The 26,236-nt window shown below is 43.9% G+C and overlaps 1 protein-coding gene across 2 annotated transcripts; it reads right to left on the bottom strand.

The window, feature by feature from the left end:
• Nucleotides 1-904: 904 nt before the first annotated feature.
• LOC129698306 (putative methyltransferase-like protein 21E) lies at nt 905-25,513 on the bottom strand. 2 transcript variants are annotated; one of them, XM_055637381.1, is made up of 6 exons: nt 22,694-22,712; nt 13,010-13,048; nt 12,477-12,531; nt 11,158-11,315; nt 10,688-10,799; nt 905-2,389 (listed from the first exon to the last, which is right to left on the bottom strand). In XM_055637381.1, the coding sequence occupies exons 4-6, from the start codon at nt 11,278-11,280 to the stop codon at nt 1,977-1,979; spliced, it is 648 nt and encodes a 215-aa protein (XP_055493356.1). In that variant the 5' UTR covers nt 11,281-11,315; nt 12,477-12,531; nt 13,010-13,048; nt 22,694-22,712; the 3' UTR covers nt 905-1,976. The 2 variants fall into 2 exon arrangements, with proteins under 2 accessions (XP_055493356.1, XP_055493355.1); XM_055637380.1 differs by lacking the exon at nt 12,477-12,531 and having other exon boundaries at nt 22,694-25,513.
• Nucleotides 25,514-26,236: the final 723 nt, after the last annotated feature.

The raw sequence follows: 26,236 nt of genomic DNA, 5'->3' as shown, positions 1-26,236 counted from the left end.
GGTATTTGATCCATCGTATATCTCCATCAGCTCCCTGCAGGGCAATCCCATCAATCCCATTCTCCATTCCCATATTTCCTTGCAACCCTGTAACTTACTCGAACTCGTCTTTGATTTCTTTCACACTTACAAACACTGAGGGCACTAAGGGATACAGTAACCAATTAACAAACCAGCATGTTTTTGGGATGCGGACGGAAACACGGCATATGTGAGAAATCCACATGGACACAGGGAGAACCTGCATTCGCTGCTGCATTTTGCTGCCCATAACTAAAATGTATTCATTTATTTTGGGGATCTTGGTATTGCTGGCATCGCTAATTGCCCTTGAGAGGGTTGTAACGAGCTGCCTTTTCGAACTGCTGCAGTCCTTTTGGTGATAATATTCCCACAGTGCAGATACGGTGGGAGTTCCAGAATTTATATCCAACAAAGATGAAGGGCTGGTGATATACTTCCAAATTAGGATGTTGTCTGACTTGGAGTGAAACCTCCAGGTGGTTGTGTTCACATGTGGCCCTGTACTTCTTGTAGGTGTAGGTGTTGCTGTTGGCAGAGTCAGGTGGGTCATTGCAATACCTTTTGCAGATTGTACACTGTGAAGCTTCTTTGTGCTGGAGGAAAAGGGTATGAATTTTTAGGGTAGATGATGGGATTCCAATCATATGAATAGCTTTGGCCTCCATGGTGTCGAGGTCATTGAGAGTTACTGGAATTACCCTCAGAAGGGCACTTAGTGAATACTTCATCACACCCCTGACCTGTGTCTTGTAGACTGTGGAGAGACTGTGTAGCCTGCCTTTCGGCCAGCATTACCCAGCTTCTGACCTGCTCCGACAGCCATGATATTTAGATAGCTGTTACAGAGTTCAGTTCAAAGGATTCATGCATTCATCAGACCATTTCAAATCATTTATTGTTAATAATCCTTTTTGGACCACAAAAAGGTTAAGTAGAATACACTCTTTACAAAAAACCCCACCATTATTACCAATAAAGTCCAGCAAAAATAAATGCTATGATGATAAATATTAACAGAGATTGTTTAATGTTCAGTAGTTATTATATAAATACTTTTAAAAATTACATGACATACACATTTATATTACAATAAATAGCAATTGCATATCACAAATATTAATTTTATCGTTGAATTTCTTTGCTACATATCAGCATATTTTCTGGTGTCATCTTCCTATAGAGGAATATTCTCTCCAGTGGCAGCTGCTTAAGACTTCTACTGTCCATTGCTTCATTCAGGTTCCACATGGCAGTTATATGTGAATGATTAATTATAAAGCTATTTTTGCCAATCTAATATATTATTTAAACATTCATTTATAGCTAAATTAATTAGGTGTTAACACATTGCAAAAGGCTTATTTGCCATTAAAATACACAAAATAATCAGAATTTTTATTTTTATTTCATTTTGCCAATGATCACTTTCAAAAGAGCTATATAATTTAGAAAACATCAAACAGTAAATGTAGAGTGCAGAGCTGTTAGTTTCAAGATAAATATTTACAGAAGGTTAACCGTTATCTGTTGTAGAAACAGGAGCAAAGTCTATCATGTTGTGGAACAGTCGTTTGCCTGCTTGTCATTCCGGAATGCTCAATCGCTGAGAAATGAATGTTTATCCAGTCCAATATCATAAATACAGGCGCTTTGCAATTGTGAGCCATGCAAGAGACATATCAACAACTGCCTTTGTTCCCAAGCTAATCTCTTAATGCCACAAATCTTAACTGCAAACAATTAAAAAAAAATATTAGACCTTTACACATGTTTGCTTATAATTACACTTGCCCAAGAAGCCTTCTTGGCTGGGAAACTCTTGGCTGGACTAACGGTACAAAGTTTGCTGGAAGCAAATCACGTATCATTTTGTAAGTTTGGTTTCATGGGGAGTTAAATTTAACTTTTTACCATAAGGAGAACTATTGCTTTGAGGTATGAGCAGTTAGCTCTCATGTTTCCTTTCCAATCCCTATATTTTTTCGTGTTGCTTTATACAATTTTATCTGTAAACTTGGCAGATCATATATAACTTCTGTATCAAATATATGCTGAAATCTTTCCACAAAGGCATTTTCCTTTTCGAGCCTAAACTTCATTGCCCATAAAATAACAGTATCATCCTGACATAAATGATCAAAAGTCATTAAAAGTTCATTCAGGTATGGGTGACTGTATACAACATCAGCTGCCAATATATAATTATAATGACAAGTACCTGTGGGGAAAGTTTTGTCCAAATCTATTCCCCATTGAAGTTCTCTGACCTGCGGCAGATATTTGCTCCTCATTTTTGTATTTTGAGATATATTATATTGCAAGTTGTTCAGTAAATGTGGTAGATCTGTTGCTGTTACTTTGGAGCCTGCAAAAGTTAGGACATTTCGCAAGTAAGCAAATGCTAAATCAACAATAAAATTAAAAGATCAATTAAGCACAATTGATTATGTTCGTTATTTATGCAGGTAAGTTATGTTGTAATGTTCTACTTGTGCTACTCGAGAGTGTTTAAACTAGAGAGGCAGGGGCTAGGAACCAGAGTAGACGGTTAGAAATTGGAAGGGGACCCAAAACGTCATCCATCTTTTTTTTCCAGAGATATGGTCTGACCTGCTGATTTACTCCAGCACTGTGTCTATCTTCTATAAGATTCAAGATTGTTTTGAATTGGGAGAAGGCCAGACCTTGCATGAAGATGCTAAAATATGGAAAGATAAACTACAATGTTATTAGGCAGGAGTTCGGAAGGGTTCACTGGGAGCAATTGTTATTGGGTAAGACCACATCTGACATGTGGGAGTTGATTAAAGGCCAGTTGATCGATACTCAGATACGGTATGAACTTTGCATGACCAAAGAGGGGAACCAACATCCTGGCGGTCAGGTTTGCTAATGCTACACGGGAGGGTTTAAACTACATTGGCAGCAGGGTGGGGTCTCATACAGATCAGGGGCTGGTGAGAGATTAGGAGTTAGTATGGAGGGTGGTGTGGGAAAGGTTGGTGGACAAAATAGGCAGGTGAAAGGCGGAGAGAGAGGAAGGAGGGTTGGTTTAAACTGTACGTATTTTAATGCAAGGGGCCTGACGGGTAAGGCAGCTGAGCTCGGGGCATGGATAGGTACGAGTGACTGGGACGTTGTAGCCATGACAGAAACTTGGTCAAGGGAGGGGCAGGACTGGCAACTCAATGTTCCGGGGTACAGGAGCTTCAGGAGAAAGAGGGGTGAGGAAAAAAAGAGAAGGGGGGGGGGGGTTGCATTGTTGATTAAGGAGGATGCCACGGCAGTGGTCAGAGGTGACATTAAGGACGGTTCCTCTAGTGAGGCTTTATGGGTGGAGCTGAGGACCAAGAAAAGGGATGATCACCGTTGGGGGTGAACTACAGACCCTCAAATAGTCAACGGGAATTTGAAGAACAAATATGCCAGGAAATTGCAGACAGCTGCAGATCAAATAAGGTTGTTGTAGTAGGGGATTTGAACTTTCCCAATATTGACTGGGAAAATCATAGTGTGAAGGGTTTAGATGGGTTGCAATTCCTCATAAGTGTTCAGGAGAGTTTTCTCAAGCAGTATGTGGAGGCCCCCACAGGTGAGGGGGCAACGCTGGATCCAGTATTGGGAAATTGGGAAGGGCAAGTTAATGAAGAGTTTGTGGAGGAGCCTTTTGGGACCAGTGACCACAGTTCGATTAGGTTTAAGATAAATGTGAGGTTATCCATTTTGGTGGCAAAAACCAGGAAAACAGACTATTATCTAAATGGTGGCCGATTAGGAAAAGGGGAGATGCAGCAAGACCTGGGTGTCATAGTACACCAGTCATTGAAAGTAGGCATGCAGGTGCAGCAGGCAGTGAAGAACGCGAATGGTATGTTAGCTTTCATAGCAAAAGGATTTGAGTATAGGAGCAGGGAGGTTCTACTGCAGTTGTACAGGGTCTTGGTGAGACCACACCTGGAGTATTTTGCGTACAGTTTTGGTCTCCAAATCTGAGGAAGGACATTATTGCCATAGAGGGGGTGCAGAGAAGGTTCACCAGACTGACTCCTGGGATGTCAGGACTGTCTTATGAAGAAAGACTGGATAGACTTGGTTTATACTCTCTAGAATTTAGGAGATTGAGAGGGGATCTTATAGAAACTTACAAAATTCTTAAGGGGTTGGACAGGCTAGATGCAGGAAGATTGTTCCCGATGTTGGGGAAGTCCAGGACAAGGGGTCACAGCTTAAGGATAAGGGGGAAATCCTTTAAAACCGAGATGAGAAGAACTTTTTTCACACAGAGAGTGGTGAACCTCTGGAACTCTCTGCCACAGAGGGTAGTCGAGGCCAGTTCATTGGCTATATTTAAGAGGGAGTTGGATGTGGCCCTTGTGGCTAAGGGGATCAGAGGGTATGGAGAGAAGGCAGGTACGGGATACTGAGTTGGATGATCAGCCATGATCATATTGAATGGCGGTGCAGGCTCGAAGGGCCGAATGGCCTACTCCTGCACCTAATTTCTATGTTTCTATGTTTCTAAGGTATTTATGGATAGGGACGGAGAGGGTCCATGTGTTAAAATGCTCAACTGTTAAAAAGCGGTCAACTCTGTGTGGAGCTACAGGAGATGGGCAAGGTCATCAATGAGTATTTCTCCTCTATATTTATCGAGGAGAAAGACAGTAGGACGGAGGATCTTGAGGCAGTCAATGGAAGTGACTTGAGTGTAATCAGTGTTACGTTCAAAGACGTACTGAAGGTACTATTGTGTATGAAGATAGACAAATCTCCAGGGCCTGATCAGATATATCTGAGGACAATGCAGGAAACTGGAGAGGAAATTACGAGAGCCCTGTTTGAAATTTATGTCGTCCTTAAATACATGATTACATGAAACAATTTGTTTGTTTGTTTGGTTGTTTGTTTGTTTGTTTTTTTGCACAAAGTCCACGAGCATTGCCACTTTTCATTTCACTGCACATCTCCTATGTGTATGTGACGAATAAACTTGACTTGACTTGACTTGATGAGAAGTGCCAGAAGACTGGAGGATGGCAAATGTTGTGCCTCTTTTCAAGAAGGGCTGCAGGGAAAATGCTGGGAATATAGGCCGGTGAGCTTAACATCTGTAGTTGGAAAGTTACTGGAGAGTATTCTGAGGGATAGGTTATACAGGCATTTGGATGGGCAAGGGCCGATTGGGGATAGTTAGCATGGTTTTGTCGTGGGAGGTCGTGTTACACAAATCTGAGATTTTTTTGAAGACTTGACCAAAAAGGTCGATAAGGGCAGAGCTGTAGATGTTGTGTACATGGATTTCAGTAAGGCTTTCGACAAGGTTCCGCATGGTAGGCTGCTCTGGAAGGTTAGATCGCATGGGATTCAAGGAGAGATAGCTGAATGGATAGCAAATTGGCATCGTGGAAGGAAGCAGAGGGTGATGGTAGAAGGTTGCTTCTCAGGCTGGAGGCTTGTGACTAGTGGTGTGCCTCACGGTTCAGTGCTGGGCCCGTTATTGTTTGTCATCTTCATCAATGATTTGGATGAGAACAACTGGGCAAGATTAGCAAGTTGGCTGATGATACAAAAGTGGCTGGTTTTGCAGATAGTGAAAATGGTTGTGAAAGATTGCAGCAGGATCTTGATCAATTGGCCAGGTGGGCGGAGGAATGGTTGATGGAATTCAGAGAAATTGTGAGGTGTTGCATTTTGGGACCTCTAACAAGGGCAGGACCTACACAGTGAATGGTAGGCCTCTGGGGAATGTTATAGAGTAGAGGGATCTAGGAGAGCAGGTGCATGGTTCCTTGAAGGCCGAGTCACAGGTAGATAAGGTGGTCAAAAAGGCTTTTGGCACATTGGCCTTTATCAGTCAGAGTATTGAGTATAAAAGTTGGGAGGATATCTTGCAGTTTTATAAGACGTTGGTGAGACCGCATTAAGAATATTGTGTTCAGTTCTGGGCACCATGTTATAGAAAATATATTACCAAGCTTGAAAAGGTTCAGAGAAGATTTACAAGGATGTTGCCAGAACTAGAGAGTCTGAGCTATAGGGAGAGGTTGAGGAGGCTGGGTCTCTATTCCTTGGAGAGCAGGAGGATGAGGAGTGATCTTAAATGGTGTATAAAATCATGAGGAATAAATCAGGTAGATGCACAGAATCTCTTGCCCAGAGTAATGAGGACCAGAGGACAAATCAGGTAGATGCACACCAAGTATTAACTTTTTCACACCAAGGGTGGTAGTGTATGGTGGTGGTGGAACAAGCTGCCAGAGGGGGTAATTGAGGCTGGGACTATCCCGACATTTAAGAAACAGTTAGACAGGTACATGGATAGGACAGGTTTGGAGGGATATGGACCAAGCACAGGCAGGTGGGATTAGTGTAGCTGGGACAAGTTGGGCTGAAGTCCTGTTTCCACACCGAATAACTGACTCCATGAAAGAGATTTCAAATTTGGCCAAAAAGAAAAAGGATGCATGTTCAAGGTTTAAGAGGTTGGAATCAGATAGAACCTTTGAGGAATATAAAGAAAGGAGGCAAGAACTCATGCAGGCGATTGGAATGATCAAAAGGAGCCACAATATGGCTTTGGTGAGAGATAAATAAAATCCCAAAGCTTTTTATACCTATATTAAAAATAAGAGTGCAACAAGGGAGAAGGTAGGATCACTCAAGGATAAAGGACGGAATTTGTGCTTGGAGTTTGGATGTAGGTGAGGTATTAAACTCTAAGGAGAAGGATAGGGAAGACAGTGAGATCAGTGTGGAGAATACTAATATGCAAAGGAAGTTTGAAATTAAGAAGGAGTAGTATTGGGATTCTTGAAGAATATTAAGGTGGATAAATCCCCAGGACCTGATGGAAGGAGTCCAGGTTTATAGAGTGAGGCAAGAGCGGAGATTGTGGGTGCCTTGAAGAAGTTCTTTGGATCCTCTCTAGCTGCAGGCCCTCCCCCTTCCCAGTTCTCCCACCAATCTTACTGTCACCGACTACATTTCTATTTTTGTCCCGCCTACTCCCCTGACATCAGTTTGAAGAAGGGTCTCGACCCGAAATGTCACCCAATCTTTCTCTCCAGAGATGCTACCTGTCCCATTGAGTTACTTCAGCATTTTGTGTTTACCTTTGATTTAAACCAGCATCTGCAGTTCTTTCTTACACATCTTATAGATAAAAATGATGATGGGCATAGTTAGGATCGATAGTCAGATTATTTTTCCCAGGATGGAAAAATCAAATACTAGATGGCTTAGATCAATGGTTCTTAATCTTTTTGGCACCAGTACGTGCATATGCGAACAAAATACTGTATGTGGTATGTACCTTTGTTAGGTTCCTAAACATGGGCTCAACAGTTTGATATATTATTTGTGTCCCCTTCATGACCCCCGGCAAAGCCCCAAACGACGGGGTCACAACCCCCAGGTTAAGAACCACTTGCTTAGATTTAAGTGAGAGGTGCTAAGTTTAAAGGTGATGTGTTGGCACAGAGGGTGGTGAGTGCCTAGAATGTGCTACCGGGGGTGGTTGTTGAAGTAGATGCATTAGTGGCATTTAAAATACTTTTGGATAGGCATATGGATATGCAGGGAGTGGAGGGAAATGGGTTATGTGCAGGTATATAAGTGACGGTCTTGGCATCATGTTCAGCACAGACATTGTGGGCCAAAGGGCCTGTTCTTGTGCTGTACTGCTCTATGTTCTAACATGATAGTTGGATTCTTAACAAATCGTGTGTTATTGAAAATCATGTTGTTACGGCAATTATGTCAATAAGGGAACGGGGTTTAGGGCTTGAGAGTTTCAGACTTTCAATAACCAAGTTATTTTTCCCACAGTATTTAAAAAAATAAATGTCTTCTCAATAACAGTAAATTTAATTTTGTTGCTGCAAGCTAAAATATCAAAGGCTGCATGTTACGTTGTTTAATGTAGTATCATTGCACTAGTGTCAATAGAAGCAGACAGCAATTGTCTGCCCACAGTAATCATACACCACTATATGTGTATAGTGGCCACCCGTGGTTAAAGTAGCAGCTGTGTTCTAAGTGGTGTACGATGACTGAGGGGAGATTATATTTAAAGAGGTCTTATTTCTACTACACTGTTTAGATCCAAGACAGATCATTTTCTGCTTGGCAGTTTCCCAAGTAACCACTTTCAAGTGGTTCTCTAGTTCGTTATCAGAATCACATTTTTCACCAATTCAATCCAAGCAATGCAAATAATATCCCCTAAATGATCACTCGTGTAGTATCCAATTCATGTTATAGAAACACATATTATAGCACAGATACCTGTATGATGCAGAGGCACTTGGCTGGGTTTGAAATTCACCCTGTTCGCTGCATTTGTACATTTTGAATTGGATTATTTTACCCATCATCAAATTCAGCAAGACCCTTAATCACCTCTACCTTCATGGAAATGGTAGATATTCTCTTTATACTATAGGCTTCAATTTTAACAAACAAAAGCTATGAAACAATGCATGTAATTTCCTGCTGTGTACTAATGCCACTGAATCTATCCATTATGGGCCTGTCCCACTTACGTGTCCTTGGCACGCAAATTACGCGACCTCGTGCATGCGTTGAGCCGCGATGGTCCTGCGAAGGTCGGGCGCGATTACATGCGTACGCACAGCCGTCTGGAGCGCGTGACGTCATTTGAAGATGGACACAAAGCTGGAGTAACTCAGTGGGACTGGCAGCATCTCTGGAGAGAAGCAATGGGTGACGTTTCGTGTGGAGACTCTTCTTCAGTCTGAAAAGAAGGGTCTTGACCCAAAACGTCACCCATTGCTTCTCTCCAGAGATGCTGCCGATCCCGCTGAGTTACTCCTGCATTTTGTGTCTATCGTCATTTTTCTTGGCCCCGCTCAGGGAGTAGAAGTGGGGGCGGATCCGGACCACAACGGCCGTGAGCCCTAGGCCGAGTTCGGCGATGGTTTGCCTGCTTCTGCTGCTGTTGAAGGTGAGACGTTGCGTCGCGCCAGAGTCTTGGGCCTGTCCCACTTTGGCCGTCAGTTCCGTGACAGGCCGTTGGCGCGCGAAGATTTCGTTCACTACAAAAATTTCGGAGCCCACATTCCTCCGCGCTTCTAAGTGGGACCGGCCCCACGCGGGCATACGATGCCCATATACGCCTCAAGGACACGTAAGTGGGACCGGCCCTTAGTTGCATATTTGTTAATTTCCCCCCACAGGGTTCTGTATTCCCAACTAAATACAACCAAGCTGGACATATCACACAGTTGTTACAGAAATCTAGAGTTTGCCAGAAAAGTAGTTCTATTAGTTCGCATTAATTCTGTGACCCCTATTTACAGAACATTTTTGTTTGAGGTGCTTTTTGACGTTCTTTATAAGCTTCAGAAATTTCCTGCAGAAAATTATTTTCTCATTTGCATTAATAACAATCTGAACATGGAACCCTTAAAAACTACCTTTTATTTGTATCATTCATCTCTCACGTCATTTGTATTCCTTTGTCTCTCATTCCATGAAACCCCAGTTTAATTCCACAAACTTTAACTTACAGCCCACTCTCTACATTATACACTACTTCACGGTCACAGGAAATCTTTCACCATCGTGGTTCTCCCAAATGTCACCAGAATCTATGTATTCAAAATCCCCTTCACTGAGAACAGCATCTCTGCAATAACTCATTAAACAACATTAGCAACATATCCCAGTCTCCACCAGCGAGAAGGGCAATAGCAACAATACCATGGGAATACCATCTCCAATCCTTTCTTCAAATTTCACACAATTCTGATTCTGAATTTGACTCTGATTCCTTCATTAATAATGGGTAACAATATTGGTCCACAATGAGCCAACTGTCCTGTTATAGCCAGGACATCCCGATAATTGGGCTAAATTGGTTTGTCCCATACGGGACCGACCTTGTCCCGTATTTCACTGCTACTACTCGGGTCGAGGGGACTGTTGGGTTGGAGAGCCATGTCCGGCCCCGCCTCACCCGTCCCGACATAGTGCAGCCCATGGAGTGCAGCAGCAGCGCCTCGCCCGTGGCCCCGTCGATTGGCAGCCTGGCCAGCTGTCCGACCTTCGGACCTTCGCTTACCGCCGACACCACCGCCCCTGCTTCTCATGGTCGATCATCGGTTCATGAGTTGGATGGGTTGCCGGACTTTGTGCGTGACGTTGCGCGCCCCCGGCACCCGGGCCAAAACTCCTCAGCTGGCCCGCCGGCTGGGCTTTGTATGCAGTCCATCACCCGGGCCAACTCACCATTCACCCAGCCATGACCGAGTCGGTCAACCAATTGCCGTCGGGAATTTGTCCCTTATTTTGACCGTTTGTCCCTTATTTGTGAGTGAGAAAGTTGGCAAACATAGTTCTCATCCAAACAGTATGCCTACAAAGACCCTGCCTGAAATTTGTGGGGGGGGGATTGCATTACTTCTAGGGAGCCAGTGATTGGTATCTCAGGCATATTAGAAATGGGCATTTAATCCAATTCTCTAACTTCACTGATCTCGTGAGAGAATGGTAAAATAGATTACTTGCTCTTTTATTTTGCCCAAATGTTCCGACCTAACGTATAAAATTATTACCCTGTGCAATAATTTTAGATTCCATTCCCAAAATGATTCTCCATTTTAATTATTTTATTTTTAAAATAGAAATGGACTTTACTTACCGAGTACAGATGCAACAATTGACACCAGTCCTGTTCCTGATCCTATTTCAATTACATTTTTATCAATGATCTCCTTTGGGCTGTGTTCCAGATAATAGCACAACACCATGGCCTGTGTGATTCAGCAAACAAAGTAAGTTAGCTTATTTGGCTCTGTTTTATAACTTTTTCTAAGATTCCTAATTATATTAATGTTACCAAAGGTCCAGAAATTGGTGAAAAAATGGTTATTCTGAAATGTATTTTGCAGACTGTAGATAGAAGCTTAAAACGGACTAAAGTACCAGGCAGAAATTATCACATGGAAGATAGACACAAAATGCTGTAGTAACCCATCGGGACTGGCGGAATCTCTGGAGAGAAGGAACGGGTGACGTTTTGGGTCGAGGATATTTGGGTCACATATCTCGCATGAATATCAGCAAACAACTTAAAGCCGTATTGGTTTTAGAACTGATAAATATGCTTACTGAAGGCCACACGTATGCACCATAGCAGTCGGTGGTCTCTGTGATTTTGATTTCACATCCAGCAAAGTGAAAGATCTCCCACATTGTGTTTTTGAAAACATTTGGCACAAATCGTCTTCTCATGATTTCTGATGATATATCTTCATCTTCAAGCTTTGCTGAAGAAAATTAAAACATTTTAAACTTGGTAATAGATTAAAAGGGTCTCTGGATTTGTAGCAATTTATCCACCTATCACACAAACAGACATTAGGGGTTTTAAACAATTGCGAGAAAATCTGATACAATTTTAAAAAACACTTTCAAATTTATGATAATTTATGTTGTATAACTTTGCATATCTTTCAATAGTCATTGAATTATACAGCACATAAACAGGCTTTTCCCCCAAACTCATCCAAGTTGCCTACCTGAGGTAGTCTCATACTGTATGTCTGCATTTGCCGCATATCTCTCTAAACCAATACCATTAACATATCTGTTCAAATGTCTTGTAAACGTAATTGTACCAGATTCCACCACTTTCTCTGGCAGCTTGATCCACATACCCACCATACTCCATATGAAAAGGTTTTCCCACAGGTCCCCTTTAAGTTGTTCTGACCTCACCTTGAACCTATACCCTGCAAAAGGACTGTGACAATTCACCTACCCATGGCGCTCATGATTTTACATGCTTCTATAAGGTCATCCCCCACCTCCTATGCTCCAGAGAAAAAGTCCCACCCTATACAACCTCTCTTTAGAACTCAAGCCCTCCCATCGCAGTTACATTCTTGTGAATTCTTTCTGCACCCTTTCTAGCTTAATGGCATCCCTACAATTGCTCGGCAACCAAAACTGCACACGATACTCCAAGTGTGGTCTCACCAACATCTTGAACCATTGTAACATGACATCCCAACTCTTGTACTCGATGTCTGACTGATGAAGGCAAGTATACCAAATGCCTTCTTCACCACCCTATCTACCTGAGTCGCAACTTGTAGGGAACTGTGTACTTGTGCCCCAGGTCTGTGCTACAACACCCTCCAAGGCCCTGCCATTGACTGTGTAATTCTTGCCCTGGGTTAATTTACCAAAATGCAATACCAAGCATTTGTCCAAATTAAATTCCATCTGGCATTCCTTGGCCCACTCTTCCAATTGATCTAGATCCTGTTGTAATCTTAGAAAGCCTTCTTCACTGTCCATCACACCATCAATTTTGGTGTAATCTGTGAATTTAACCAGCTAAATCCAAATTATTATTATAGATTACAAATAACTGTGAACCCAGCATCGTTCCTTAAGACACACCATTGGTCAAAACAACTCACCCCTCCATCGAGAGAAACAAAATACTGGAGTAACTCAGCAGATCAGGCAGCATCCCTGGAGATCATGGATAAGTGACATTTCAGATTAGGACCTTTGTTCATAGAAATTTCCCAACACAAAACATTCTCCTTCCCCTACCATGGTCTGACTCCTATCGCCAATCAAATGATATATAAGATCTTTCAGCTATTAAATGCTTATTATTTGTAACACCGGCCTGCTTTGCTTTCAACATCAAGCCAAACAATATAGAACATAAAAGAATAGCATACAGAACTGAAGCAGTAGGTAACATTTAAATATCAATGGACAAACTATTAGTGATAAAAGGCAAATATTCAACCATCCATGATGGTCATTAGTGAAACACTCCAAATGTTAGACCATTATGCTTGAATGAATTACCCATTCCATTTATAACTCAGACTATTCTGTAATAGTACGTTCAATTAAAATATTGTCATTGGTTAACATACAGTAAGTACTGGAAACCTTAAATTACTACTTTTCACTTTAAGACCCACATTCATACCTTCTTTTTCTGTATTGTTCATGGCCAGAATTTCTAAATCTATGTAAATATAAAAAAAAGAGAAAATTTAAACACCTAGTTAAAATTGTCATATACTATCAAATACATACAGTATAAATACAATGTAAATTTTCAACGTTTAATTTTTTTAAGACATAAGCCCATTGTCCAAGCAAAAACAATTCCAGAAATTGAGAATTCCCATTTATTGTTGATTTGCCTGACCCTCCCAAAGACAGGCTCTCATACTTCATCGAAAGCAATAACTCGCTATCAAGCTCACTATAGAAGATTAAATTCGGTATTTTAGTAATGTGATATCTGTTAAACACTTCTCACTAACAAGGCATGCCATGATCTGTCAGCCCGAAGCAAAACCTGGCCTGCCAATTGACATCTCATCTCCCTACCCAGAGGATGCTAATTCCCATTGTTATTTTTTGAATCAGGCATACAAGTCGTAAGTGAAACCACATTTGGAGTATTGTTGGCGTTTCTAGTCACCCAGCTTTGAGAAGGATATCATTTCTATTACATTGGTGGCAAGAACAAGGCAGATTATTATCTGAATGGTTATGGTCAGTCTTAAGAAGGGTCTCGACCCGAAACGTCACCCATTCCTTCTTTACAGAGATGCTGCCTATCCCGCCGAGTTACTCCAGCATTTTGTGTCTATTAACTGAATGGTGTCAGATCAGGAAAAGGGGAGGTGCAATGAGACATGGGTGTCCTGTACATCAGTCACTGAAAGTAAGCATGCAGGTACAGCAGGCAGTGAAGAAAGCAAATGACATGTTGTCCTTCATAATGAGAGGAGTTGAATATAGGAGCAAGGAGGTCCTACCGCAGTTGTACAGGACCTGGTGAGATCACACCTGGAGTATTGTGTGCAGTTTTGGTCTCCTAATTTGAGGAAGGACATTCTTGCTATTGAGAGAGTGCAGCGTAGGCTCACCAGGTTAATTCCCAGGACTGCCATATGATGAAAGAATGGATCGACTGGGTTTGTATTCACTGGAATTTAGAAGGATGAGAGGGTATCTTAAAGAAACATAAGATTCTTAAGGGATTGGACAGGATAGGTGCAAGAAAAATGTTCCCGATGTTGGGGGAGTCCAGAACCAGGGATCAGTTTTAGAATAAGGGGTAGGCCATTTAGGACTGAGATGAGGAAAAACTTTTTCACCCAAAGAGTTGTGAATCTGAGTGGGCAGATGCATGGCAGATGCAGTTTAATGGGGATAAATGCGAGGTTATCCACTTTGATAGTAAAAACAGTAAGGCGGATTATTATCTAAATGGTGTCAAGTTGGGAAAAGGGGAAGTACAAGGGTCCTTGTTCATCAGTCAATGAAAGTAAGCATGCAGGTACAGCAGGCAGTGGAATAAAGTGAATGGCATGTTGGCCTTCATAACAAGAGGAGTTAAGTATAGAAGCAAAGAGGTCCTTCTGCAGTTGTACAGGGCCCTAGTGAGACCCCACCTGGAGTATTGTGTGCAGTTTTGGTCTCCAAATTTGAGGAAGGGCATTCTTGTTATTGAGGGAGTGCAGCGTAGGTTCACAATGTTAATTCCCAGGATGGCGGGGCTGTCATATGCTGAGAGAATGGAGCAGCTGGGCTTGTATACTCTGGAATTTAGGATGAGAGGGCATCTTATTGAAGCCAGGCACGTGCCGTCAGGGTAGGCGTGCCTACCCTGATTAAAATTATGAAATGGCAATTATTAAATATAAATAGTAAAGGCATGGGAGAATTATGCCTATCTAAGAGATCGATCTCTAAGGTAGGCATAATTCTCCGTGCCTTTCATCAGCAGCACTTGTAACACGGGAAGGTCTGTGCAGCCCACGTGCCGTCAGCGCTGCTGGAAGCCGTCAATTTCAAGCGGAGCTGAACGCAGCTGAAATTCTGCCTTTGCTGTACTGCGCATGCGCAGCGCCAGTTTCTTGGCGGGTTTTTCAAATATGGATTGCCATTATTTCAAGAGTATCTTAGGAAACAGAGTGAAGAATGGAGTTCATGTACCAATAACGTGGTAAGTATATTTCTTGGTGCTTTATGTTTTTAAATACTGTATTTCCCAAGGTGGGTGGTGAGAGCTCCTTTCACAGTGTTTGGGGAGTCTGGCCCGGGGTAAAGTTGCGGGGAGGGCAGGAGCGTTGTGAAGGAGGGGATGGTCAAAAGCAGTATAAGTCACTGGTGCTTTACGTTTTTAAATACTGTATTTCCCACGGAGAGCTCCCGCATTGTTTGGGGAGCTGGGGAGTAAAGTTGCGGGGAGGGCAGGAGCGTTGTGAAGGAGGGGATCGGGGCCAGTAACCCACATGCGACGCTCTGGGCACGGAGCCACCGCATTGTGGCGGGGAGCGAATTAGCTCGGGTGGCTGCGAGTGGCCGCCGGGACCGGACAGCCCCTTCTGCCGGTCCCCGCTCACCTCTGGCAGTGCTCTCCGTCTTAAAACCTCTCTCCTGCCGTTCGCCGGCTTCGCTCATATCAGCCGGTTCCCGCAAATCCTTAAATTCCAACTGCGCACTCAAGGGACCAATTGAAGTTACTCGGCTGTCGGAATTTAAGGATTTGCGCGAAGCGGCTGATATGAGTGAAGGGGTTTCTGGTCCTCAGCGGCCACTCGCAGCCACCCGAGCTAATTCATTCTCCAGCCACAATGCGGTGGCACCGTGCCCGGAGCGTCGTAAGTGGGTTACATATGAGCGAAGCCGGCTAGTGGCAGGTGAGAGGTGTTCAGACGGAGAGCACTGCCAGAGGTGAGCAGGCCGGCTGAAGTGGCAGCCGGTTCTGCTATCGGGTCCCGGCGGCCGGTCGCAGTCACCCGAGCTGCTTCCTTCCACGGAAGTGGCGGCCATCGTGCTGTCCGTGCCTTGAGCGCTGCGGCAGCTGTGAGTGAGTCTGACATGATCTCCGACCCCCTCCTTCTCAACACTCCTGCCCTCCCCGCATGTTTAACCCCTGGCACAGACTCTCCACATGCTGTGAAAGGAACTCTCCCGCCAATTAGACCCTTGAATTAGTTTTGTCATTCAATATGATGACAACTGATTCAACGTCCCAGTGTGCTCCCGTTTTTCCCACCATCTCTCCACCTGCCTTCATCCTCTGTCCTCCACCCATTCAGTAATTAAAAAATGAAGGAGATTTAGAAGCCTTGGGAAAATTTAATTGTGACTTATTTATATTTTTTACGGAGAGAACAATCTGCGCATGTGCGGTTTAAGATTTTTTTAAAAAGCCGGCTGACTGCCTACCTTGAGTAATTACTCACGGCATGTGCCTGATTGAAACATATAAAATTATTAAGGATTTGGACACGCTAGAGGCAGGAACTATGTTCCCGATGTTGGGGGAGTCCAGAACCAGGGGCTACAATTTAAGAATAAGGGATAAGCCATTTAGAACGGAGATGAGGAAACAATTTTTCACACAGAGAGTTGTGAGTCTGAGAAAATTCTCTGCCTCGGAGGGTGGTGGAGGCCGGTTCTCTGGATACTTTCAAGAGAGAGCTAGATAGGGCTCTTAAAGATAACAGAGTCAGGGGATATGGGGAGAAGGCAGGAACGAGGTACTGATTGTGGATGATCAGCCATGATCACATTCAATGGCGGCGCTGTCTCGAAGGGCCGAATGGCCTACTCCTGCACCTATTGTCTACAAAAATAAAATAAATAAAAAATCTGTGGAATTCTCTGCCATTGAAGGCAGTGGACGCCAATTCACTGTATGTATTCAAGAGATAATTGTATATAGCTCTTAGGGCTAATGGAATCAAGGGGTTTGAGAAAAAAGCAGGAATGGGGTACTGATTCTCGATGATCAGCCATGATCATATTGAATGGCGGTGCTGGCTCGAAGGGCTGAATGGCCTACTCCTGCACCTATTTTCTATGTTTCTATTAAGCTGGAAAGGGTGCAGAAAAGATGCACAAGGATGTTATTGGGATGGGAAGGCTTAAACTATGAGGAGAAATTGTATAGGGTGGGACTTTACTCTTGGAATGTAAGAGCCTAAGGGGTGGCCTTAACATATTTAGAGATATGTTAAATTACAAAGTGCAAAGATGAAGTAAGTCTAGAGGGCATAGGTTTAAGGTGAAAGGAGAAATGGGGCCTGAGGTGTAACCTTTTCACAAAATGAATGTTGTTAATTATGTGATCTGTAATGAGCTGCTCGAGGAAGCAGTACAGGAGGGTACAATTACAACGTTTAAAAGACACTAGACCAAGTGCAGACCCGTTGGGTCTGCTCCCCCAACGCAGCCGTTCCCTACCCATAGCCCCCACTGGAGACGTGGTCCTCCAACTCAAGCGCCTCAGGAATCAGCAGTGCGGCTGTTTTTAAATGGCGTCTTTGAGGCGAGATGCGGGCGCCAGCAGCCGTTATGGTCGCTGACGAGCAGGAGGCGACAAAATGAGTGAGTGGGGGGGGGGGTGAAGGATTTGATTAAAAATGTGTACATAAAGACGACGACATTTAATGAGTGGATACTTGGAATGAAAAGTGAAATCTCTACCGAAATGGAAAAAACCTTGGCATTTCTGGGTCGGGTGTTGGCGTAGCAACAAATCAAAGGCTGGTAGCCACAAGTCAGAAACACACACACACAGAGTTTTAAATATATACTAGACCAAGTGCAGACCCGTTGGGTCTGCTCCCCCAATGGTGTGATCCCCCAAACCAATATTCCACCATGCACCCGTCTCCTCCAATGGAACTGAAGCCGTTCCCAAAAGTAAGATTCCAGCCCTGCCCTGCCTCTAAAAAAAAATCCAATGGCACCTCCCCTGCCTGCTGCAGCAGTGAAAAGTTCAGTGTTCCTGTCTTGCAACTTTGTTTCGAAGTGTGTTGGAAGCTGACATGTAAATTGAGAAGCCTGTTTATTTTTGAAAGACTTGGGGGTGGGGGGGGGGGGGGGAGAAGGATTGGATTAAAAATGTGTACTTCAACACGACAAAATGAAATGAGGAGCGGATACTTAGAAAAAAAAGCGAAATCTCTACCGAAATGGAAAATATCTCGGAGATTGAGCGTCTGGATTGGGCGTGGCAATGAATCAAAGGAAGAAATGCAGACGGCAGCCGTACATGCAAATTAATCCATTCCGATTGGACATCTGCGAGCATCGGCCATTCCGATTGGACATCTGCGAGTATCGGGCACGAATCGAAAGGCAGGAAGGGCGCCGGTCGGCAGTCGGTCGGATGGGGCCAGAGTTTTAAATATAGACTAGACCAAGTGCAGACCCGTTGGGTCTGCTCCCCCAATGGTGTGATCCCCCCAACCCAATATTCCACCATGCACCCGTCTCCTCCAACGGAACTGAAGCCGTCCCCAAATGTAAGATTCCAGCACTCCCCTGCCTCCCTCAGCAGTGGATTTAAAAAAAATTCCAATGGCACCTACCCTGCCTGCTGCAGCAGTGAAAAGTTCAGAGTGTTACTGTCTTGCAACTTTGTTTCGAAGTGTGTTGGAAGCTGGCATGTAAATGGAGAAGCCAGTTCCTTTTTGAAATACTTAGGGGTGGGGGGGGGGGGGAGGGGGGGGAGAAGGATTTGATTAAAAACGTGTACTTCAACACGATGAAATGAAATGAGGAGCGGATACTTAGAAAGAAAAGCGAAATCTCTACCGAAATGGAAAATATCTCGGAGATTGAGCGTCTGGATTGGGCGTGGCAATGAATCAAAGGAAGAAATGCAGCCAGCAGCCGTACATGCAATTGAATCCGTTCCGATTGGACATCTGCGAGCATCGGCCATTCCGATTGGACATCTGCGAGTATCGGGCACGAATCGAAAGGCAGGAAGGGCGCCGGTCGGCAGTCGGTCGGATGGCCCCAGAGTTTTATAGAAATATAGATAGATAGATAGATAGATTTAGGCTGGTTGAGCTAGTTCCCTTCAGGGGATAAGAAGAGAGGGACAAGTATAGGCAAATGGGACTAGCTCAGGTAGACAACTTGGTCAACATGTACAGGTAGGGCTGAAGGCCTTTTATCCATGTGCTGAGGATCGGTTTGCCAGACACGGGTAGCCTGAACCCCACAATCTTGGAGAAGACACAAAGAGACTCATCAGCACCCTGTGTACCTGGTCTTCTTCTTATCGAGTCCACACACAAGATTAGAAGTTGTTCAGCACACACTTCTCAGCATCTGTATACAATGCGGTCTGCCTTGTCTCTTCTTGTGCTACTTGTGCGTGGTGGTGGAAAGGTTGGTGGAAACAGGGCCGCGACGTGAACGCTCTTTCATTGAACCTGGTGAAGAATGAGCAAGAGAACGACACCAAAGGTGTGTCACCCCCAAACCTAACCCTCTTTTTGATTATTGTAAGCAAGTGAGGAAGGAAGTGTCATTAATGGCAAAGCAGAAGCAAGAAGTTAAAGAATGGTTGGATTCCCGTTCTGGTCTTAGAGGTGGGTGACTCCCGCACAGCTAGTTCATGGTAAAAACTGGCCTCCTATATTATGTTATGCAGTGGAGATTGGGGGGGGGGTCAGTTGAATTATTGGTAGTATCACACTCCAAAATAAACAGTGTAATGGAACTGCATCTGGGAACCCAGAAGATGGAACAGTTAATGGGCCAATTCCACTGGCCATCCCTCAATACTGAGGTCTGGAACTTTTGCTGCTGATGCCCAGACTGCAGCAGATGGCATCCAACCCTCCACCTCGTAGTACCCCTGCCCACCATCGAAGTGCCCTTCGAGCGTATTGGAATAGACTAAATTGGGCAGTTTCCCAAGTCTGCCTGGGGTCATCAATATATATTTATCCTTGACTATGTGACCAGATACCTGGAGGCTGTCTCCCTGCGGAAGGCCATAAGTAAAGCCTTTGTTTAGGAGATGGTTCTCCTATTTTCCAGAGTCGGCCTCCCGAAGGACCTACTCACTGACCAGGACATCTTCTTTGGCCCCCGGGTGTCATGTGTGAGCTCCTCCGTGTTCACCAGCTACATCCCTTAGTTTACCATCGACAGACAGACGGCCTAATGGAGCCATTCACCAAACACTGAAGCACATGCTCCACAGCATCTGTATACAATGCGGTCTGCCTTGTCTCTTCTTGTGCTACTTGTGCGTGGTGGTGGAAAGGTTGGTGGAAACAGGGCCGCGACGTGAACGCTCTTTCATTGAACCTGGTGAAGAATGAGCAAGAGAACGACACCAAAGGTGTGTCACCCCCAAACCTAACCCTCTTTTTGATTATTGTAAGCAAGTGAGGAAGGAAGCGTCATTTATGGCAAAGCAGAAGCAAGAAGTTAAAGAATGGTTGGATTCCCGTTCTGGTCTTAGAGGTGGGTGACTCCCGGACAGCTAGTTCATGGTAAAAACTGGCCTCCTATATTATGTTATTGGAGATTTGGGGTGGGGATTGGGGGGGGGGGGGGGGGGGGGGGGGGTCAGTTGAATTATTGGTAGTATCACACTCCAAAATAAACAGTGTAATGGAACTGCATCTGGGAACCCAGAAGATGGAACAGTTAATAGGCCAATTCCACTGGCCATCCCTCAATACTGAGGTCTGGAACTTTTGCTGCTGATGCCCAGACTGCAGCAGATGGCATCCAACCCTCCACCTCGTAGTACCCCTGCCCACCATCGAAGTGCCCTTCGAGCATATTGGAATAGGCTAAATTGGGCAGTTTCCCAAGTCTGCCTGGGGTCATCAATATATATTTATCCTTGACTTTGTGACCAGATACCTGGAGGCTGTCTCCCTGCGGAAGGCCATAAGTAAAGCCTTTGTTTAGGAGATGGTTCTCCTATTTTCCAGAGTCGGCCTCCCGAAGGACCTACTCACTGACCAGGACATCTTCTTTGGCCCCCGGGTGTCATGTGTGAGCTCCTCCGTGTTCACCAGCTACATCCCTTAGTTTACCATCGACAGACAGACGGCCTAATGGAGCCATTCACCAAACACTGAAGCACATGGTCCATAAGGACTGAGGATGGGTACGTTCTCTTTGCTGTTAGGAGGGTTCCTGAGTCTTACACCAGATTTCCCTCGTTTGAGATTCTATAAGTGGCCACAGTCCGGGAGACTCCTTGACATTGCACAAGGAGCATAGGAGATATAAGCGCCTACACCACTCGCTGATTGAGAATGTACAACAAATGAGGAGAACATACTGGCAAAATAAGCCCAACGCAAGAAAACACACGGAGGAAGCCCAGTGAGACCAACAGATGAGCTACAACCCACCAGTCCAGCCCAGTGACCAAGTCTTGATGCTGATCCCAACTGCCAAGTGTAAGTTTCTTGCTACCTGACAGGTCCCTTGCGCCATCACAAAGCAGGTTGGGCCAGTGAACCAAAATATACAGTAGTGCGGGAGGAGGAAAAGAGAGCAGGTCTATCATGTTAAAAAAAAGTGATTAAAAAAAAAATTGTACAGAACCCCCCCCCTTGTCACAACATGGGCTGAGACATCTGAAGATGTCCAGGCCAGAGAAACCCATCATCACTGGAGACCAGCTCTATCCCCACCAGCGGAAACAGGCAGTTGAACTCGTGGACCAGTTTAAGGATGCCTCCTCGGTGTCTCCCTGGTGGACCTCTGTCATAATCCATGAGATACACACCAGCCCTGGAGTAGTTGTGTATCAGCGGCCCTACAGAGTCACAGTGGTGTGTGGTCGCACCATTGAGCAGGTGGTTGAGCAGATTAGGTTATTTGGCACAATAGAGGAATCGCACAGCCCAGGTCCAGCCCAATCGCAGTGGTCCCCAAGCCTGATGGCACATTCAGGTTCTGCAAATGATAACCAACGCCTCACCAATGTCTCATCGACTCAGGACAGCTAGCCCATGCCCTGAGTGGATGAGCTCATAGAGAGATTGGGTAAGTCATGGTATATTTCCAAATTAGACTTAACAAAAGCATTTTGGCAAGTCCCTCTGTCCCCCTCTGGTAAACAGAAAACAGTTGTTGTCAATTTGCTACACCTTATGGCAGGACACGGTCCTTCCCTTTGGCCTCCATGGTGCCCCCACCACCTTTCAGCACATGATGGACATTATCCCCCCCGCCGTTACACTGCCACCTACCCGGATTACATAGTCATCCACTGGGAGGAACACCTGCTCTGCCTCGGGTGTGCTACAGGCTTTAGGGTAGGCTGGGCTCGCAATCAACCCCAAAGTGTAACATCGGACAATCAGGGGCCAGAACCTGGGAAATCACATTGGCTGGAGCCTCCTTGAGCCTCAAGAAAAGAAATCTGTCACTGTGTTGGCAGCCCAAGTTCAAATAATCATTTCACTCAAGAACCCGAAACCTCCCGAATGAGCCACCCGCCTCCAGCTTCTGCCCCTACCTGTGGCAGAGTCCACAGAATGAGTATTGAACTTATCACCTCACACCTCGCTGATACAAGTCACTGAAGGACTGTCTGACAACTACACAGAAAGAAGCAACTGCTCCTCTGAGCGTTTATTAGCAAGCTTTAATCATTTTCCTGTTAGCATTTTAAAATATTGAAATCGCATGTCTGAATTTTGCCTTTTTCATATAAGCATCTTACTCATGATTAAATGTTCGATAGTTAATTATTTTCCTGCGCAGTTCAACGTACAACTCTTACCCTATTTATAGCACTCAGCCGCACATTCCACGCTAACCCAATACTTTTGTTGTTCTACACATGCTACTAACATACCTAAACCACAGGCTCTTTTCCTGCAGCACAGATGTCCTCCTCGTGTCTTCCTCACAAAACTTAAAAATATCAGAAGCTTCAGAGTTTGATTCAAAAGCACAATATTTGCTGGCAACTTCAGTGGAGCAGAAAACAAATTGCAGCAGCTGTAAGTTGACAATGTCATTCAATCCAATGTTATGAAGTGCCTACACTAAATATGGCAGTGGAAGCTCTTAGAAATGATCAGGTTTCCCCTGCAATAACTACACGATTAAACAAAATTTGAAATCAATTCACTGGATTAATCAGTCAGACTTTTTGTTGCAATTAAATGTCAAAGCTTATTCTTTTAAATGCTAAAATGGCAATTTTCCATTGTAATATAGTGCAAGGTTATTGAAATAGCTTGTGTGACTTGGGTAATCAGTAATAAAAATAAATCATGATGCATGAGGTAATATAAATTACACAGGACAATTTTACTTTGATGTACAGTTGGTGACCTTACATAAATCTTTGAAAGTGGCAGGACAGTAAAAGTCTGATTAAGATGTGTATAATATCACAGACTCTTTTTAAGGGTGCACAGGGGAAAAAAAACCAAGAAGGTTATGTAAAATCTTTACAAATCATTTATTGAGCTGGAGCTGAAGTATAGTCAGTTCTGGCAGAATGTTATGGTCTAGCAGAGGATGAGGTTAAAGATCTACTCAAGAATCATCAGGGATGAGAGACTGAGACTATCAGAATAATTCTGGCAGGGACTGGAAGAGCTGGACGAATTGCTTTGTAATAAATTGCTATTCCTTTATCATCTGTGGGCCTGAATCCAGACATTCTCTACCCAGCAGCAATATGCCTGTACCTTACCAGAAGGACTGTAGCAGTACATGAAGGCAGATTATCACCACCTTTTCACGGACAGTGATTCTGAAAAATGAATGTAATAAAATGTAAATGGGCTGGATGGTTTGGAGTTTGTAAAATGTGTGCAGGATAGTTTTTTTGCAGCAATACATTGAGGTACCTACTAGAGAAGGGGCAGTGCTGGACCTCCTGTTAGGAAATGAGACAGGTCAGGTGGCGGAGGTATGTGTTGGGGAACACTTTGGGTCCAGTGATCACAATACCATTAGTTTCAATATAATTATGGAGAGGGTCAGAACTGGACCTAGGGTTGAGATTTTTGATTGGAGAAAGGCTAACTTTGAGGAGATGCGAAAGGTTTTAAAAGGAGTGAATTGGAACATTTTGTTTGATGGGAAGGATGTGGAGGAGAAATGGAGGACATTTAAAGATGACATTTTAAGAGTACAGAATCTTTATGTCCCTGTTCGGTTGAAAGGAAATAGGAAAAATTGGAAAAAGCCATGGTTTTCAAGGGAAATTGGACACGGTTCGGAAAAAGAGAGAGATCTACAATAATTATAGGCAGAATGGAGTAAATGAGGTGCTTGAGGAGTATAAAGAATGTAAAAAGAATCTTAAGAAAGAAATTAGAAAAGCTAAAAGAAGATATGAGGCTGCTTTGGCAAGTAAGGTGAAAGTAAATCCAAAGGGTTTCTACAGCTATATTAATAGCAAAAGGATAATGAGGGATAAAATTGTCCATTAGAGAGTCAGAGTGAACAGCTATCTGCAGAGCCAAAAGAGATGGGGGAGATATTGAACAATTTATTTTCTTCAGTATTCACCAAGGAGAAGGATATTGAATTATGTGAGGTAAGGGAAACAAGTAGAGTAGCTATGGAAACTATGAGATTCAAAGCAGAGGAAGTAGTGACACTTTTGAAAAATATAAAAGTGGATAAGTCTCCAGGTCCTGACAGGATATTTCCTAGGACATTGAGGGAAGTTAGTGTAGAAATAGCAGGGGCTATGACAGAAATATTTCAATTGTCATTAGAAACGGGAATAGTGCCGGAGGATTGGCGTACTGCGCATGTTGTTCCATTGTTTAAAAAGGGTTCTAAGAGTAAACCTAGCAATTATAAACCTGTTAGTTTGATGTCAGTGGTGGGCAAATTAATGGAAAGGATACTTAGAGATAATATATATAAGCATCTGGATAAACAGGGTCTGATTAGGAACAGTCAACATGGATTTGTGCCTGGAAGGTCATGTTTGACTAATCTTTTTGAATTTTTTTGAAGAGGTTACTCAGGAAATTGATGAGGGTAAAGCAGTGGATGTTGTCTATATGGACTTCAGTAAGGCCTTTGACAAGGTTCCTCATGGAAGGTTGGTTAAGAAGGTTCAATTGTTCGGTTTTAATGGTGGAGTAGCAAGATGGATTCAACAGTGGCTGAGTGGGAGATGCCAGAAAGTAATGGTGGATAGCTGTTTGTCAGGTTGGAGGCCGGTGACTAGTGGGGTGCCACAGGGATCTGTGTTGGGTCCACTGTTGTTTGTCATGTACATCAATGATCTGGATGATGGTGTGGTAAATTGGATTAGTAAGTATGCAGATGATACTAAGATAGGTGGTGTTGTAGATAATTAAGTAGATTTTCAAAGTCTACAGAGAGATTTAGGCCATTTGGAAGAATGGGCTGAAAGATGGCAGATGGAGTGTAATGCTGATAAGTGTGAGGTGCTACATCTTGGCAGAACAAATCAAAATAGGACTACATGGTAAATGGTAGTGAGTTGAGGAATGCAGTTGAACAGAGGGATCTAGGAATAATTGTGCACAGTTCCCTGAAGGTGGAATCTCATGTAGATAGGGTGGTAAAGAAAGCTTTTGGTGTGCTGGCCTTTATAAATCAGAGCATTGAGTATAGTAGTTGGGATGTAATGTTAAATTTGTACAAGGCATTGGTGAGACCAATTCTGGAGTATGGTGTACAATTTTGGTCGCCTAATTATAGGAAGGATGTCAACAAAATAGAGAGAGTACAGAGGAGATTTACTAGAATGTTGCCTGGGTTTCAGCAACTAAGTTACAGGGAAAGTTGAACAAGTTGGGGCTTTATTCTTTGGAGCGCAGAAGGTTAAGGGGGGGACTTGATAGAGGTCTTTAAAATGATGAGCGGGATAGACAGAGTTGACGTGGATAAGCTTTTCCCACTGAGAGTAGGGAAGATTCAAACAAGTGGACATGATTTGAGAATTAAGGGACAGAAGTTTAGGGGTAACATGAGGGGGAACACCAGGGGGGAGAGAACTTTGGGCCACTGCTACACACCGTTCAGGAAAGGCTACAAGGCCGTTTCACTCCCTCCCCTAGGAAAATCTGACCACGCTGCTATTTTCCTGTTGCCGGAGTATAAACAGAGGATAGTTCGGGAAGCGGTAGAGACGAGGGACGTAAAGCGGTGGTCCGACCAGTCAGAGGCCATGCTGCAAGATGCACTGAGTGATGTCGACTGGAATATGTTCGAAGCAAGTTCCAGTGACGTCAGTGAGTTCGCGGAAGCAGTCATGGACTTCATCGCAACAATAACCGACAACATCGTCCCCACGGTAAGGGTAAGCACCTTTCCGAACCAAAAACCCTGGGTAGACAGATCTGTTCGTGTGGCCTTGAATGCTCGTACCGCTGCCTACAACTCGGGCTTG

Source organism: Leucoraja erinacea, chromosome 6 (assembly GCF_028641065.1).
Source record: "Leucoraja erinacea ecotype New England chromosome 6, Leri_hhj_1, whole genome shotgun sequence".
Classification (NCBI taxonomy): Eukaryota; Metazoa; Chordata; class Chondrichthyes; order Rajiformes; family Rajidae; genus Leucoraja; species Leucoraja erinaceus.
The sequence above is the reverse complement of the archived record's forward strand: the minus strand, read 5'-3'. Positions and strand labels throughout refer to the sequence as shown.

What these genes read in the sequence shown, in the direction of transcription:
- LOC129698306 (XM_055637380.1), bottom strand. Translation starts at nt 22,859, where the DNA reads ATGACATTGTCAACTTACAGCTGCTGCAATTTGTTTTCTGCTCCACTG. An exon ending in GAAAAGAGCCTGTGGTTTAG is followed by an intron (nt 13,049 to 22,693) that starts GTATGTTAGTAG and finishes ATATTTACATAG; the next exon opens with ATTTAGAAATTCTGGCCATG. An exon ending in AATTGTTGCATCTGTACTCG is followed by an intron (nt 2,390 to 10,687) that starts GTAAGTAAAGTC and finishes TAACTTTTGCAG; the next exon opens with GCTCCAAAGTAACAGCAACA.